Here is a 19,398-nt window from a genome sequence, read left to right as displayed (position 1 = left end):
ATAACCAGAAAGATTCAAATCTTACACTCGCTGAACAAATTTCTTAGATTAATCTAACATTTCTGAAACATAAATCCTAATATTACCTTTCTCCCATTTAATATTTTCAATCGGATGCCCGCCAACGGGACACTGTAACCGTAATGTTTCTCCCGCTACTACAGACATATTAGCCATAGTTCTGACAAATGGCGGACCGAAGACATTCAACCGATCTGAATGGCTTGCTTCTCCGACGTCATTTGTGGCCACACATTTGTAAAGTCCACCATCTTCGGGCCTGACGGACGTGATGTTGACATAACTGACCACTTCTGTGGATCCCCCACCAGTTCTTACATAGTCACCCAGGCGAAAGCGTGGATTTTCTGGTATAATATTTGAGTCCAAGGTCCAAGTGATTTGTGGAAGTGGATTTCCTTGAGCCACGCACTTTAGTGTCACAGATGGTCCAGGCTCCAGAGTCTGATCATTGAAGCTTTCTAACAAAGTTGGTGGATAGTCTGAAATGATAGAGAATAGAAATAAAAAAACTTATCATTCAGTGGAAAAAATAAAATGTAGGACAAAAAATGTTCTTTTTTATTTGGTTTTTAAATAAAGATTATTTGGAGCGTGATTATCATGTAAAGGACCTTAAAGTTTGACAAAAATATAGATATATTTTTTTAAAAAAATAGGGATTTTTATTATGGGTATAAGTATCTATCGATGTTAAAGAGGTTTAAATTGAATTTATACTTTGTATTAAGTGGAAAAGTATTGAAATTGAAAGCTCACAAATCATGAATGACTTTAAAAATATTTGGTTTTTAAACATAATTATCTTTAACGTATATAGATTTGTTTACAAAAAGAAAAAAAAACTAAATTAACCATGTTTTGAAGTGGGATGCATTTAATGTGCAAAAATGAATTAGAATTAATTTTTGTACATTATATTCAACGGCAATTCACACGGAGCACTTCACATTTAATCACACGGAATAAAATTGCCATCCAGAATGGTAATGACGTTTCTCGCAAAAAAAAAAAAAAAAAAACGACAACATTATTCTGGTAATAAAAACCAAAATTAAACCATTCACTTAATAATTCTACCGTTCACATGGTAACGGTATAACGAAATTCTGGTTTTCAAAGTTATAATTCTTATAACCACACATTTAACAAATACAAAAACTGAAAAGTGAATTGCATTGAGTAAAAGATTTTTATACCATGCTCTATAGTATCATGCTAAAATTGTCAAATTTACCCAATTTTATCACATATTATAAAACTATATTTTATTGTTAATTTTATTGCTAATTTTATTAACATCATAATTGAAGCACTTTGGAAGAATTACTGAATTTTTCGGTATTCCATAGATCCCGGAGCACGGTAAATTTTACCATATTCTGGTAGTTTTCACAATAATTTTGTTCTCAGTATAAATTTTCAAAACACTTAAAGTGGACATTTTTGAAGCAACAAAAATTGATCTTTCAAAAAGAAATGTTTCAAAAGTTAATTGCAAATTTTAAGCATCGTTATTTTATATGTTTAGTACGAACGCTTAGATGTAAGAAATATAAAACTTCTTCCAGCTATAGATATCGCAGTATAATTCTCGATATAGTTTTGTTGACGCAACAAATATTATTCAGAAATAAATGAATAAAAAAAACGCTTTCAAATACTTTGGCTAAGTTTCATTAGCTAAAATCACAAGGAAAAAGAGTAATTTTTTTAGAAATAACTATTCAAATTTTAATCTTTTTGAAAATTCAATAAAAATTTTTAAATAAGAAAAATCGGCAATAGACAAATAATTTCACTCATGTCATCATTATAATTATGCATGTTAAGAGACACGCATAAAAAATGGTTTGATTCAATTTGTTAGAAAATAAATGTATAAGGGGTATATGAATTTCATAATTTTTTTAAAATTATAATTCGTCTAAATTTCAATTAAACTAAATTAGATAGCAAAATTAGCTCATTTTTTTAACGCAACATATTTTTTTATTTGATAAAGTATATAGCACAAACTGTTTTATTAATAATTGTTCAAAGCTCCAGCAAAATCATATTAATATTCATTTCATCAAATTATGGCTTAAATTTGACATTATTGCATACAATGAGAAAATTAAATAATTTACTTGCATATTAATATTCAAATTCCGGATGATATATGGATCTAGATTAAAAATACTTACCATTATTTTATTAATTAACGAAAGTGAATATAATGAATATAATTAAATAGTTTCAGCAGAAAAGGATGAATATTAGACAATCACCCTTGTCAATTTTCACAAATTAGTTTTCTAGGTATCCAGAGCAGTGAAAGAGCTAAATATGAGAAACATATATTGTGCCTTGTTTTTTTTCATCTTTATGAATAACCCGAGAAGGAATTTATTAATTAACCTTTTTTACTTTACGTTTCAAAGTAGAGCTAATAATCATTTCTTCGTATAAAACAAAAAACAAATAAAGATAAAAAAATAATAATACCTTAAAGAATAAGGGTGATGCAAAGCTATTGCTACTTTTTACATTTTTTATATCTTTCAAAAGTTTTGTTAGAGAAAAAAGTGTTTTAAATATTTAACGAGAACTAAACATCATTAATATATTTTTTACATTAATGCTCCCGGAATACTCTTTTATACCTGGCGAAAAGCGTATAATCAATAACAAATAGTTCTGGAAATTTAAGTGGGGCACACACGCACAAATTCTTCTTTTCATTATTAAATAATAGATTTTTTTAAGCATATTGCTATTTTGGCGTTGAAAAATTAATACTTTCTTTATCAGAAAATGTAAACACTGTTAGAATTATTAAAGCTTCAAAATGTATAAGGTTATGTGATTTTTAAAGTAAAAGTTTTGAATATTCGGTAATTTAATTTTTTATAAATATCTCTCAGAATAAAAACTGATTATAAGAAGACAATTCCAGTGTTAATAAAGTCCTTTTTGTAACTTAGTTTAGATTATAAACAATTATAATTAGTTTAGATAAAAAAATAATAATTCTGGTGAAATTACCGAACATTACAGATTTAATAAAAAGCCCCACTTTTGGTTAATGAAACCAGAATATACTGTACTTAAACCATTCATTTGGTAATTTTTTCGTTCTCATGATAACGGTTTATCAGAAATTCTGTTTCACAAAAATCTAGTTCTTATTTCCATACATTTAGTAAACAAATTCCATTTTGCAAAATAACCGAATAAATGGCTTTTATGCCATGCTCTCAGGTATCTTGATAAAATTACTAAATTTTATTACATTTACCCCTTAACGATTGGGTAATTTTCAAGAAAACGGTCATAAAAGTGCCTAGTTTTTTCTTCTACCGCAAATACACGTATTTGATTAGTGCTGATATCTAGTTTAACATAAACTTATTATCTACAATTACCTTAAAAATATTCTGATACTGCTATCTGGTGTGTAAAATGAGAAATAAAATGAGAAATAAAATGTTTTCCGGGCAAAAAAAAATTGATTAATTTTATTCTTATTGGCGCGTTACTACTGAACACTCCAGCCCGGAAATATCACGGGAGCGAGAAATAGAGGGCGAAACCTCATTCCGTCATTTTCATGGGAGTCAGAAGGAAGGGGTTAACCAATTTTTTTTCAATCATTACAAAATATTGTTTTTTAAATTTTACCAAAATCATTGCAAAGCACTTGGGTAAATTGAAAGATTTTTGGTGTTCCTAAAGAACCGGAAATATTGTAAATTTTATGATATTCTTGATAGTTCTGTCCATATTTTCTTCTCATTTTAATAAAAGAAATACATCTCTTATTAATAACTGATTGAAAGTATTTATTTATATTACTCTTATTAATAACTGATTGAAAGTATATTATTTAGTTCATCTTAACTAAGTTTATAAAAAAAGTTTAAGTTTTGAATAAATAGATAAATGGAAATGAAAAACCACACTTAATTTATATTGAACTATAATAAAGCTTTTTAAGAAGATTGTTTAATAGTTTTAAAAATATTTTTGTGAATTGAAAACATTCAAGTATTATTTAAATTTTTCTTCTAAGAGTTTTATTAATAATGAAATTACTTTAAGCTTTAAAGCTCATTATTGGCAGTAGACTATAATCTTCGGATGATGTTTTTTTCATTTATGATTTTTTTTATTTTGCATAAAAAAATAATGATTTATGAGAAACTCATTTGTTTAGAGATAAAGAAGCAGAGGAAAATTATTTTTATCCCAGCTGTTTTTTTCTGAAAGGCTCACTTAAAGTTATTAATATTTATTTTTATAATTTACGAATAAACGAAAATGTAGGGATTAACTATAAGAAATTCTTAAAATTATTATTCTTGATGATTTTTTAAAAATATTATTAAATATAGAGTTTTTATAGAGTTTTTTTATATCTTTTTTATTACTTTAGTTTAGTTTTCTCCTAAAATTTTTTCCATGAAACAGAAGCAATACTATTTTTAATATATTAGTTTTCAAACTGAAATAAATAAATTAATATTGAAATTTTATTATCTTTTTTACTATATTTCTAATAAGATAATTTTTTCGCTTTGTTAGTTTATTGAAATATTTCTATTAATTTATCCCTGTGATGCAAAGCTTAATAAGAAAAACGAATTAGTTCAATTTATGTTAGACACATATTTCAATTGATTTTGAGAAATATATGTTTTATATTTCATACGGTTTTTGCGGCTCATATTTGAGGTATACTTAAATTTTGTGGTAGCAAAATTTCTTTTAATTACAGAAGCATGTGAGATTCATTGCAAAAAGTACCACTTTCCTCTTTTAAAACTGTGTTAATGCAAAAAGGCTAAGCGGCAGTCATACTAAATTGGAATACGTATATATTTTTTTTTAAAAAAAGCAACAGCAACAACTAAATTCCTTTCTATGCATTACACGAAACTTAATTTTAATGATTTTAATAATCTTGCTTTATTCGGGTTTGGAAATTTCAAATCTGACATTAGTTTTGCTTCTATAGCTACTTTTTTTAAAACGACATTTTTAGTTCATTTTTGTTTGTCGAAATGTTCAAGTTTTAAAGCGTTACATATTACAGGGTATCTCATAAATGTTGCAATAAACTTCTAGGGCAGTTAGGGTACTTCCTCAAGAGGAAAATTGTTCAATTATCCATACTCGGAAATGTCGAACCCAACTAGGGAGGCTTTCTTATTATAATCTGTTCAGAACATACGAGTTTCAGAGTTTTGGTGGCATTTCTGGGCTTGGTTACTTGTGTATTTTCGATCCTGATGCTTTGACTTAACATCACTAAAAGTTTTTAAGACATCCATGCTACTCCTTGTTATGTATAACGTTCTTAAACTTATACATTTCGACACAAGACACTCTAAGAATATCATATTAAACAAACTGTAGCTTGGAGAATGAAACTGATTATAGATTTGAAATCAGTTTTGAAATCAGTGTCTACAATGGGTTAAGAAAATTTCATGCAGTAGAAAAATAATATTCCCCAGTGTTATTCAATTAAACTAAAAAATGATTTTTTTTTATTTTTTATTTTCGACAAATCTGAAATGAAAAGACTTAAGGTGAATTTCTTTTAAAAGAAGTTGTGATAATTTTCCCAGTAGAAAAGTGGTGCACCCAGCAATTTTCATTTAACGTATGATAAAAATATTTACTACTTCTAAAAGTATACTAGAAAAGAAGGTAATTTTGAAATTTCTACTTCTTAGTTTTGCTTCTTCTAGTCTGAAAGTGGTCGTAAATTTGACAGGCAGTAAGGTTTGATTGTACTAGCTGACACTGAATAATCAGACACTGAGTTTCGGTAGGTATCTAAGAGTTAGTTAGCAATGGATTGAAGTTTCGATTGCAAAATTTCACTTTAAAAATAATCAAAAACAAATTAATAAACGCACAATAAGAAGGAACTAAGTCTGCTCAGGAAGTATTTTTATCTGTAAACATATGAAATAAAAAAAATGATTGATTTGAGAATTTTAAACTTTGTAATAGGACTAAAGGCATATGCATTAGAAAAAAATGACTTAAAATTAAAATTCCGAATAATTTCTCCCTATACCAAAAATAAACAAAATTTAATTGTTTCTTTATTTCATCAAGTTGAAATTAAATACATACCGTATTTGATGCTCATATATATAATTAAGCATTTGTAAATGTGAATATAACTTTTTTTAAATAATAATTTTTCGTTAAAAAACAATTTGATCAATTTTTTATCGAAAGTATTTTTCTGACAGTAATTTTAAGCTCAAAAATTGATAATTTGTGCTATTTCAACAATATTTTGCTTTATTTCAAAATCTGTCAGAGCAAAGTCTGTGTGTTGGATATTTTTTGTTTAGTAAAAATTCTACATATAAGTTGAGATTTCTCTATTTTTTTCTCGTGACACAACTATGTAATGAATGTGGCTTGCATTTTGCAAAATAAAGTATCACTATTACGTAAATTTAACAAGAGTAAGCAGGTACTTTAAAATTCAGTTATAAAAACATTGATATTTTTTTACAAAATATCAAATTCCTTCATATAAATTAAAGTTATATTTCTACAAAATGTTAAACGAGTGCTCGTAAATATGCACTATATTAATATTTCTGCTTATCTCTAACTAACTAAACTCATTGCGAACACATAGTAAAAATTAACATTTAGAAAGTTCCAGAACAGGAAACTTTGGAAAGAGTAAAAACAAAATCGCTTGTTTGCTTGTGACTGGAATATTCTAAAAAGCCGTCTGCTGACTTCTGAAAGTTATAAAAATTATATGCTCAGGTTATATTTATCACACGTAAAGCATTATGATTCAACCATAAATTCTAAATGAAATTTTAAAAAAAATATGGATGAAGATAAAAAATAGAATTATAAGTAATTAAATAATAATAAATAAAGGTAGAAAATGTGAAATAAATAGAAATTATTAATAAGTAACAGTGTAATAATCGCTTACTTTCTAACAAAGCAACTAGGCTGCGAAATTTCCGATCTGTTTTGCTTAAACTTTTCTTATGTTTCACGTTCTTTTATTCTTTAATTCATCAGACATCAAAAAAGGCAATACTATTCGAAATGCCCAATTATAATACAGTTTTTAAGAATGTATCCTACAATACGTACATCAAGCGTTCATTCAATAAATTAATAATAAATTGTTCTAAGTAAAAGAACTTTACATAAAACCTTTTTCTATTGGAATCGTTTATCCAAGTTATATCTACATGTGTATGGGTGCATATTCAATTAGTAAATGATCAGTATCTTGGCATAAAGCGCCTATTAACGATGAAATATGGAATATATAATGAATACTTGTTTTAGATACGTAATTACATCTCGTATTTCATAACCTCAATTACATTTAATGAAAACGGTTTGTATTTCCTATATCCATCGATATTTGCCGTTTATCTTCTATGCTTTGACAGTATTTATGGCAATTCGTAAAATCTAGTTTCTGTTTACCTGATATTTGATGCATTGGATAGTTGTGTTTATCTTGGGAATATTTCAGGCTTTCGAAATCAATCTTTTAGTTAGAATTTATTATAGGATTTCGTGTATCCGACATCTGTTTGCATAAGCTATTCCCATATGTGTTCCTCAAAATCTGACAGTGATTTATGTAATTGAAATTTGAAAAGAGGTATCGAAAGAAATGTTAAAAAAATAGTATCGAAGAGAGAATTATATTTTTCAAACTTTTCTAAATTAATGTAGTAGATTTGTTTGATAAAATATAATAACATGGGTCTTAGGAAAAATTGAGAATATGTTTTAAAAAATGGTCTATATTTTTCAATTAAATTTAATAAATAAATTTTCTATATTGGGTCTATAATTTTCAATTACATTTACAACCTCAATTAAAATTAATGAAAATTTGCATTTCCTGCATCCATCGATATATGCCATTTCTCTTACATGCTTCGACACGATTTATTTCGATTCATGAAATCTCGCTTTTGTTTATCTAATGTTTGATGCTTTGGATTGTTGTGTTTATCTTGTGAATATTTCAGGGCTTCGAAATCAAAAGTTTAGTCTGAATTTATTATAGTATTTTGTGTATCAGACGTTTGTTTAAACAAATTATTCTCAAATGTGTTTCTCAAAATCAGACGGCGATTTATGAAATTGGAATTTGAAAAGAAGTATCGGAAAGTAGCATTTTTTCAATTGTAAGGAAAATGGAGAAGGAAATTTGTTTAAAGTTTTTTAACTTAAGTTTAAAATTTATTTCATGTTAATATAAATTTAAATTTTTTTAAATAAATGTATACATTATTTGAAGTATTTTTTTAAAATTAATGTATACAATTTTCTTGATAGAACATACTAATATATAACTTAGAAAAAATTGAGGATAGCTTTTAGAAATTGGTTTATATTTTCCAGCTACATTTCATGAATATATTTTCCCTATTAGGTCTATATTATCCAATTACATTTACTACCTGAGTTATATTTAATGAAAAAGGTCTGTATCGTCCATATTCACAAATAACTGCCGTTTCTCTTACATGCTTTGACACAATTTATGAGAATTCGTGAAATGTCGTTTCTGTTTGCCTGACAAATTATTCATCGGATAGTTGTGTTTATCTTTGAATATTTCAGTATTTTGAAATCAATCTTTTAGTCTGAATTTATTATAGGATTTTTTGTTTCCGAAATTTTTTACATAAACTATTCCCAAATGTGGTTCTCAAAATCAGTCAGAGATTTTTGTAATTGGAATTTAAAAGGAATTATCGGCAAGTTGCATTTTTTTAAAATTGTATAGGAAATAGTGTAGGAAAAGGAATTTATTTTAAACCTTTCTAAATAAATGTATAAGATTTGTTTGATAGAACATAATAATATAAAACTTATGAAAAAGTTGACTACAGCTACTTAAAATTGGTCTATATTTTTCAACTACATTTAAAAAAAATTGTTTTCCTGTGTGATGTTGCTACATCACACGTGCGCTGTTTTTCTACTCCTCAATAGTTTTTTCAGTTTTCGTTCGTTTAACCGCAATAGCCTTTCCCTACTTTAACTTGATCAACTAATTTTTCTTATCGATTATCCCCACCCTAACTTTAACCGTATTTCACTTTGCTCCTTTCCGCGTGCCTTCTTGGCGGCAGTCGAGGAAGCCACCGTGAGAGAGAAGCATCGCTCTCGTTTTTTTGATAGCTTCAAGGCTCTTGCCTTCCTGCTCAGCAATTGTCCTTTTTACAAGAAATAATTCCCACGTTGACATCTTTGGAAATGAGCAAGCGGATCGCTTGGCCAAGGAGGGTTGTAGTCATTTAACATCTTCGTCCTCAGCCCCTACCTTTTCAGAGTATCAGTCCAAAATCAAAAGCCATCTATCAAAAAAGTGGAGGATCCCCCCCTCTCATCATTGGTATGCGGCCAAGGAACCGGGCTCTTCACTTGTTCATATAGGTGATAGAGCATCTCAAACAGCTATTTCCAGACTGGCAAGTGGACACACGAATAGTCTCTCGTACTTTGAAGGAAGAAAGACTTATGCAGTCTGCTCTAAATGTGAAGCCCAGCAGGCCTCAGCTGAACATATCCTCGACTGCTTGGGCCTTTCCAAGGAGGACTTATATGCTTCTCCACTTCTTATACTCGACTTTTTGAGGGTCAACAGCCTACTGGATCTTGTCTGACTTCGTCAGACAATTAGAGGATAAGAAACAACAACAAGAAATAATTATGGAGATTCATTAAGTCAAAATTTAACAAAATAATTTCAAGACACCATCACGTTCCATTAGTATAAAAAGATGAAGTTTAGCACGTATTCCTGATTGGGTGCGATTTCCACAGCCAGGTTGTGCATGCGGCACAACTCAGATAATTTCTTTCATTTTCTAAGAATTGGAATCCATCTTCCTTCGAAATGAAAGTTACTTTTTTGTCTGAGATGTGAGTTTTTTCCCCCCACGAGATCCCGCATGTGTTAACACCACCGGTCCGGAGCCACCTGCACCTAAGAACCAGTGATGAGAAGTAGAAATAAAGTTGCTTAAATTTCCTAAAAAAACTCTCGTAATTTTTTCATATCCAAGGTGCACCATTAGACCACACGATCCTGGAGATCCTTCTGGAACGAAGGATCAGGTAAATCCATTTGAACACTGTTTTTAAATATACGATCGCATTTTATGTTTTCACTTTTATATTATACATTGCCATTAGTGCCTTAAATGCTTCCTATTATGGTATTAATACCTTAATTTAAAATTGTAATTATTTATTTATTCTAAAATTTACTTTGAATCATATCAATACAACACCCTGTTACGTCGATTTGAGTACTAATAGAAAGAGAGAGAGGAATGTTATAAAATAGTTTAAAATAAATAGTGTTAGGGATTTATCTTACTAAATCTATCTTTCAGCATTGAAGTGTAATAGATAACGCAATGGGTCTACATTTTTTATACCACCAACAATGTATAGGTCTACATTTTTTCCATCATTAATGAAATTGGTCTATTTTTTTAATTAAAGGTTCAAAAAATTGGTTACATATGTTACGTCGGTTTGAGAACCAATAAAAAAATCTTATAAGACAGTGTAAAATAAATATTGTTGGGAATGCCTCGATATTTTTATGGTCTATATTATTATTACTCCATTACTATAATGCTCTATTACTGTAAGGGTCTATATTTCTATGAAATTATTAATATAATGGACTATAGTTTTCTATTAAAGGTAAAAAAAATAGTACCATCGACTATAGAAACTATAAAAAACGAATGGTGTGGAAATAAATATTGGAGGTAAAAAATTTCTCATTAAATATATTGTTCAGCTCTGAAGTGTAACAGGGAAACTAAATCGGTCTATATTTTATGCTGTAAAAGATGCAATAGGACCATATTTTTTAATTAAATGCAAAAAAAAAATAGTTTTCCTTGTTACATCGGTTTGAGATACAATAGAAAAAAAACAATGTGAGAATAAGTATTGTAATGATCTCTCACTAAATCTATCTTTCAGTATTGAAGTGAATAACAAACATGTGGGCTAGCTGACCTGATGGACCCTTAGATCGGATTTTATCGAAAATACATTAGGAGTAGCAGATGGCTCATGGGATGTTTTCTCACATGCTCATTCTAGCTCGTAAATGCTGGATTTTTATAGTACGTGGTTGTTAAATCTGCTTTCCTTGATGCAGTGGTGATACAAAGAAAATTTGTTATGAACGTAATTTGTTTTGATAAACTATATTAAATGAAATTACCAAATTTGAGGGTTAACACAATTTTCATTAATATAATATTTGTATGTATCAATAGTATGTAATGAAACGGTTTTAACTTTCGTATTTCAGCTATAGGTGGTATTTATTTCCCTTTGGTGGAATTTGATTCTATAATCAAACAAGATTTTGTATGATTATCGAATATATATTGTAATAGAATATAGTGTATACGGGCAAAATTTGTCATTTCATTTACATCAAAACTTGCTTTGTCTGAGTTTTCTTTTGTAACCGTTTTAATGGGGAATTAAGAAAGGGTAAACCAAAAAATTTGAAATTAGATTAATTTATTACTAAATAGTACCGAAAAATAATAATAGAAAAAAAGAGTGAAAAAGCTTTTAAGTTCGTTTTTAACGATGTTCTTCCATTTTTGGAACGTTGATGTTTGTCAGTAGAATTTAAGTCTGATGGTGGTCATGATTTATTTCAGTTGTGCTCCAGTACTTCGCTCAGAATAAAATGGTATCAACTTAAAAATTCATGAAAATTTAAAATATCATTTTTTGTATTATATTAAAAGTTAAATTCTTTTTAAAGCATAAAATAGTTATATATATCGACAAGACGAGAACAATTCATGCACTTTTGACATTTTTAAAAAACTGTTTTCGTCTTTTTCAATTCTGCTGCTTATTAAATTTCACTTTCGATTTTTTGATTGAGCTTTCAGTTTTTTTTTAATTTCAATTGATTTCACTATTTAATTTTACTCTTCACCTTCTGCAATATTACTTTTAGAAACAATATTCTACAGATGCATATATAGAATGGAATAATAGGTTCTACGTAGTCACATATTTTTAAGGCATCCACTAAAAAATTCGTGAAAATGTAAAATAGCATTTTGGGTGATGTATTAAAAGTTAAATTCATTTTAAAGCATAAAATAGTTATCTATATATTGGTAAGAAAAGCACAATTCATGCGTTCTTGACATTTTTCCCGATTTTTTCAATTCTGTTGTCTCATTAAATTCCACTTTCGATTTTTTAATTGAGCATTCAATTTTTCTTCACTTGACTCTAGGATTCAAGTTCAATCTTTATCTTCTCCAATATTAGTTTTGGAAACAATATTTGACAGATATAGAATAGAATAACTGACTTTAAGTTATTTCCACCTATGTTTTCCGTATCAACTAAAATTCCTGGTTTATCAGGTTCGATCTGATCTAGATCTACTAAATATCAATCAGATAATGCTTCTAACAAAATCATTGTTTGTTGCATCGTTTTGTATCTCTTAGAAAATATTTAGTAAAATATATAAATTAGTCAAATAAAAAGGGCCCACACTTTTATTTAACTCACTGGGTAATAACAAAATTATCATGGAAGCATAATGAATCAGAAGAATCAGAAATGAAGAACTATCAATAGCAGGAATTATTCTAGCTATTCAATCTAATTAATTCAAGAAGTATTCTATCTATTCACTGGTATTGAATCTGATCAATACCATTGTCGGGATCATATTAAAAAATCCTTTTGATCTTACATTTTAACTCCATAATTGTTAAATAACACAAAAAAGTATCACAAGTACCTTAAGGGCATCACCTTATCAGAAATATTTTATTTTTGATAGTTAGAATTTCCACAAAAGAGAAAAACACTGATTATGAAAGAGTGAATAACTTGCATTACTTTCTAAGCATTCTGTCTTTATTCATTTCTTATCAAAAAATTACAAATTCATGTCAAAAACGGGGAACTAAAAGACATTCATCTGCCTTTTCCCATTCAAACATAATTATTTAACTTGAATAAATATCATAATACCAATTAAATGAAATTCACACATAATTCTCAATGAATCAGTTGAAATTTAAAGCTACTTGAAACAACAAATTTCACTAAAAAGGAGCATTTAGTTTCAAACTAATATTTTGACTTCAGCTCCTGACAGAGAGGGATGTCTTGCCCCTTTAAAAGCTTGTAAGTATTGTAAAAAAAGAATTTTACTAAATAATGAATTATGAATAATGTAATTATGTATTATAATTAAATGTATAATGGGTAATTATATGACATGCCGGATAAAAAATTACGAATTATATCAAATGTATAAAATTCCTAAAAACGTCAAGTAATTTTTATTACATTTTATAACTGTCTTTGAACAGTCGACCCAATTTTGAATTTACAACTACCAATGTTCCACTCTGTAGCCTTGAAATTTTAAACCTGATTCAAAAGACAAGGGAACTCCAGGATCAAGTATTGGGAGAAATTTGCTTTGGCGGAGGACTTTCTGATGGAATTGACCCACATATGCGTTACTCGGAGAGAAAAATAATGGATATCTCCCACAGTTAGCCCGACGGGAAGGGGATACTAACCCATGATCCGTCACCACTGAGGATATTTTACGTCAGTACCGTAGTTGTGAGTCGAGTGCAAAATTTGTATCTACTTGTCATGGCTCGGATTTGAACCCGGTTCAGTGCACCACAGCTCACGTCAAACAATTTTATAACCGTAGTTGAACAGCCAACCCAATTTTGGATTTACGACTATTCATATTCAACTCCATAGCCTTGAAATTTTGATCCCAATCCAGAATATAAAGGAACTCCTGGATCAGGTATTGGAGGAAATTTGCTTCCGTGGAGGATTTTTTTCATGGAACTAACCTGAATTTGCGTTACAGGGAAAGGAAAACTACGAAAACCACCCACGTATAGCTTGAATGCAAGGGGGCTCTAACCCATGATTCGTCTACCACTGATGATATTTCACGTCAGCACTGTGGTTGGTGCAAGCTATATGCGGAATTCATATCGACCTGCCATCGCTGGGATTCGAACCCTGGTCACCTCTTTGAAAGACGAACGCTCTATTCTCTGAGCCATCATGGCTCACGTCAAATAATTATGGGAAATACGAAAATTTCTTTCGTTGGATTAAATATTTTCAAACTAATTAGCTGTCTATTCCAAATAATTTGTACTAGATTTGGTTTGTATATTCAATAAAACTCATTAACACTATGTTAATGAATTTTATTTACGAAGTTGGGGCTCTGCTGAAAGAACGAAGATTATTTTACGATTCTATAGCGGAAGCATTTTTAGAACACTGCTGATCTAGGAAATGGGTCATCCTTTATCTAGTATTACATAGAATAGTTCTTGAAGACATTTGTTTTACGACGTTTTGATATAAATTTGACAAGTTGGTTTAAATTTTATAGGTAATTATGTCAGAAGATTTTTGAAGACGATAATGCTTTCATGTCTACTTTTTAGATCTACTTTTTAGATCAAACGACTTCATAATGTATGCTTTAGAGAGAATAAGGATTAAGTGGTCATTTGACAACTACAATCAACATGCTGTAATCTAATAAGAAGACAATCACGTGGGATGCCACCAGTGTTTTCTGTGAAAAGGAAACTTTTCTTTTTAAAATAGGTTTGATTGCTTATTCATGCGAAATATTTTACGTAAGTGGCACATTGTTTATTACCGCTAAATGATTAGTCGCGTCATAACTACTAGTAGTTATGTCTTTTAATCGGAACTATATTGTCTTTAAAACAGTAATTTTAAACTGACAGCGATTCCTTACTTGAAGCAAATAATTTTGCTTTTCAATTCATTTCAATTCAATTCAATTTCAATTTCCTTTGCTGCAAAGAAATTTGAAAGTAGAGGATCTTATAAATACGAATAATCAAAATGATGAATATTTTCAACATTTACCTGGTTGAAAAGGTATCGTAAGAATTATTTGAGCATTAAATTTGCCATTTTGCATCCTTCCTTCGTTATATATTAACTTGATGAGTCTACACACATATCCTGACTTGCGTTACTTACCAAGCAAGTATTGGGATACATTATTTTTAAACTCAACTCTTTAATTAAAATATCTTTTTTAATAATTGATGCATTAAAATTCTATTTGATATTCACATTTTAATAAAATGCCACAAATACGTTTCGAGGAATGCAGAACATCTAGAAAATATTATTTCCAAATAAATTACAAATTTCTTAAATGTCATGGTCTCAGATTAAAACAATTCACAATATGCTACCGCTAATGTAAATGCAAATGGCATTCATTTCAAAATGACATTCACTTGCTCTTTAAATATTTCATTTCCAGATGCAGAAAATGAATGCAATCAATTTTTTTGATGTCCGAGAAAATAAAATTTCCTTCAATTGAAAAAAAAAAGAAAGAAAGAAAAAAAGAAAGTAATAAGAAACAAAGCTGAATCTAAAGAAACAACGAGTACTTTTTCTCAAGCAGATTCTGAGTTGTTTCTTCTTCGTTTAGTTGTGTGGTCGGCTGAACATCCGGGTCTTCTCCCGCCTCATCAAGTTTTGTTTCCTGCTGTCTCATTAACTTCTACCTCACTTTTCCGTCCTGTTAACTTGATTATGTCGAGACTACAGTTACATTACGAAAAAGTAACTTGCGTGTCAATGGTGATATTGAATCGAGAGGAGACTCAAATTAAACTGATAAACACGAAATGCGATTTAGAGAACTTTTCGTAATTGAATAAATACGCCAACCTTCCTAATTATGGTAATTTAAGATGAAGCATAACTTGCTGTACTAAAAACGGCTATTGAGTGTGTATCATAAATAAAATTAACAAAATATATTTCATTAAAGTGATCGAAAAATAAAATGATTGTTTTATGAAAAAAAAAATCGAAAACAAAACTGATATTTTAGTACGAGGAACAAATTTACAACAAATATGAGTTCTATTTATTTTTTTGTTTTAGTTTTTTGTTAATAAAAATAACATGTTTCTAATTATTAAATAAAGACTACAAATTTGATATTTAGTAATATATATATATATATATAGGGTAGAGTCGGGTAGCCCCGCCCAGCGGGTACCCCCGCCCACAGTCAATTTCATATGTATAGAATATTTTTTCAAGTCAATGGGTCATCGGACATTAATTGTTATATTAAAAAAAGATTATTTTCGAAGTTTCAAGTATTTATGCAGCTGGTAACATGGTAAACAATAGTTTTGAAAATATGTTGAATACAGTAGTCATGAAATTAAGAAACATTGGTTGAATGTTTCGATTAAACTTCATTTTAATACTAAAAAATAATTTTTTCTATACATACAGCATTAAAGTATGTAGTCTTAAGTTTAATTTGCACAAAGAAGGAAGTTTGTATGTAAAAAATTGTTCGAGTAATTACAAATTTACAAAAAAATTGGATTTCGGGTAGCCCCGCTCACATGAATGTCGGGTATTATTACCGCCCAATTTTATTTCGTCGATAATAGATAATTATTTTATTGCTTCAAATATGAATGTTATATGCATTTTTAACAACAAATATATGTTTTAATATTACATGAAAAATAAATTTATATATTTAAAAATGAAAAATTAAATATTTTTAAAATATAATTGATATATCCAAATTAAATTTCATATCAGGAAATCATAAATACTATTATGATAAGCTATTTGCTTACTTATTTATTTTCACTTATTTGTGAACAAATCAATCTACAGAAGCATTTGAATGCAATCAAAATACAAAGCGAATTTGTAATTTTATAAGAAATATTTTATATTAAGTTTATAAGAAGAGATCAACCAAATAAGTTTATATTGAAAAACAACTATTGTTATTAATTATTGTTACTTAAATTAAATTATTTTCGTTAAATATTTAATATAAATATGTATTAATATTATAATATATTAATATACATTAATAATGATAAAAAGTATGACATTTGTTGTTATTAAATAATAGAATTCACTAAAAGTATATAAATATGTAATAAATAAAATAATTTTGTGATAAAAATGATAAATGAGGTTTATCTATTGTCAATACATTGGTCATTCTCATTTACACCTGAAAAAATAGCCAAAAAACACAATTTTTGTAACTGGGCGGGGCTACCTGACACATTTTGAAAAGAGCTGAAAAACATGTTTTTTTTCATTTCTATTTTTTTAAGTTTAACTATTCTTTTTTTGGTTTATTCCTTTTGCATTATTTAATTAGATGATAAATCAATAGAAACATACAAAAATGTTGATTATTACTCAGTATTATACAGAAATATAAGCAATACTCCTTAAGTGAGCGGGGCTACCCGACTCATATATATATATATATATATATATATATATATATATATATATATATATATATATATATATATATATATATATATATATATATATATATATAATGTAGCTTTTATTTAATTTCAATTTCATTTGACCGTCCTGCTTATTTATTTACGTCGGGACTCTGAGGCTATTAAGAACGGTAGTTTTGATGTAATTGGTGACTTTAAAGCCACAAAATATTCATATAAACTGATAAGCATGAAATCCGATTTAGCAAAATTTGGGAAATAGAATAAATAAACGTCAGTTCCAAGTTATGGTAAGTTAAGTTATGTATAATTTATTGTATTTATTTAACTTTGCAACATCAACAAATGTGATAAAACTATGTCTGTTAAAAGTTTTGTGAAGTAAAAGAATTATTTTAAGTAAAAACCAAAGATAAATATTAAAACTTTGGTACATGGATAAAAAATATGCGTAACTTAAATTGTGAAATTTTTTCCTCATTTTAAACTTTTATAATCATTAAAATTTACATATGTTTATTTGTTAAACAATAGCAACATACCATATATTTATCAAAATATAAATTTTCCAGATATTATTTAACTCTGGAATCTCTTTACCACCCTGCTAATTTGATTACGTCGAGTCTTCAATGATATCAAAAGAAAGGTAATTTGGATGCTAATGATGATATTGAATTTACAGAAGATTCGGATTAAACTGACAAACACGAAAGGAGATCTAGTAAAATTTGGATAATTCAGTAAATAAGCACCTCTCTTTAATTTTGGTAATTTAAAAAAAAGTGTAATTTGTTCCACCTAAAAGTCTATTAAAAGATCAAAATAAATATAAAGGTAATATAATTTATATAAATTTCTGGGAAATTAAATATATTTTGTCGTTAAGATAAAATGTTACTCAAAACTCACAGTATTGTATTACAAGTAAAGAAAAAACAAAGCATTATCCCAAGAATTTGTTTGTGGACCAGGTTGGTTATGGAGGTTAAGGCTCCAAAATTTCTTTATCAACAGCATGATTTTGGCAATTTGTTTTACATGGCACACCGGCCAAGGAATCAGTTTGTTTACTTTTTTAACTAGCTGCTACCCATTATACTATAGGTGGTTTGCAAGTCGCCATTCAAAATCGGAACCTGGTTAGTGTCATAATGTTACCTCAATGTTGTCTTAACCATGGAGACATTGCGGCTCTCTAGTATATAAGGATTAAACATTTTGAAATATTATGGGTTTTTACTTTAAATTTTTATAACTAAATTTTTTACTTACGGTGTCCTCATTTTCTTGTTCTGTTGTTGTTTTGTTCGTGTTGAAGGATGAGGGTTGTTCTCTAGATATTATTAAAAGAGCAAGTTGATATCTTATTTTGTTCAAATTCAATTAAATTACTTTGTTGCCGATAAACCAATAATGAAACACTAGGTCTTAAACTGATATTTATACTTAAAAATTTCAAAATAAAATTTTGAATTTGATGAATTAACAGATGGTTACATTATTGTACAAAAATTTTTAATATTGTTATCGAGTAATAAAAAGTATTTTTTGATAAATTGTATTACAAACAGCTGGTTAATTAACAAATTATATATTATATTTCCAAAATTTAACAAAAATGAAATATTTACTGAAAATTATTATTAGTATTTACTGAAAATTACTAGTACTGAAAATTACTATTAGTAATACTGAAAATTATTAGTATAAAATTAAAATAAAATAAAATTTTCTTACTGTTAATTTGAAATGTATGTAATAAATAGTATTCCGACTTAGCTTGTTAATTGCTCAGACTTTTCTTGGAACTGCTCATTAAATTCAAACTCATAATCCATGTTCAATTATTGGAAGTTAATAGTTAATATTATGTAGTAATAACAGTGCATATTATGTAGTAATAACAGTGAATATTAAGTAAATTGCTATATTATGTAAATTGTTATATTATGTA

At 28.1% G+C, this 19,398-nt stretch overlaps 1 protein-coding gene across 1 annotated transcript in view; it reads right to left on the bottom strand.

The window, feature by feature from the left end:
• The window catches only part of LOC107457170 (cell adhesion molecule Dscam1-like), a 269,534-nt gene that overhangs the window by 90,481 nt on the left and 159,655 nt on the right, over positions 1 to 19,398 (bottom strand). Inside the window, exon 7 of the mRNA XM_087165950.1 lies at positions 87 to 503. Coding sequence (XP_087022076.1) covers positions 87 to 503 — 417 coding nt within the window. The remainder of the gene's footprint in view (positions 1 to 86; positions 504 to 19,398) is intronic.

The sequence above is a fragment of the Parasteatoda tepidariorum genome, chromosome 6 (genome assembly GCF_982258835.1).
Source record: "Parasteatoda tepidariorum strain Cologne lab strain chromosome 6, Ptep-v5.0, whole genome shotgun sequence".
Lineage (NCBI taxonomy): Eukaryota > Metazoa > Arthropoda > Arachnida > Araneae > Theridiidae > Parasteatoda > Parasteatoda tepidariorum.
The sequence above is the reverse complement of the archived record's forward strand: the minus strand, read 5'-3'. Positions and strand labels throughout refer to the sequence as shown.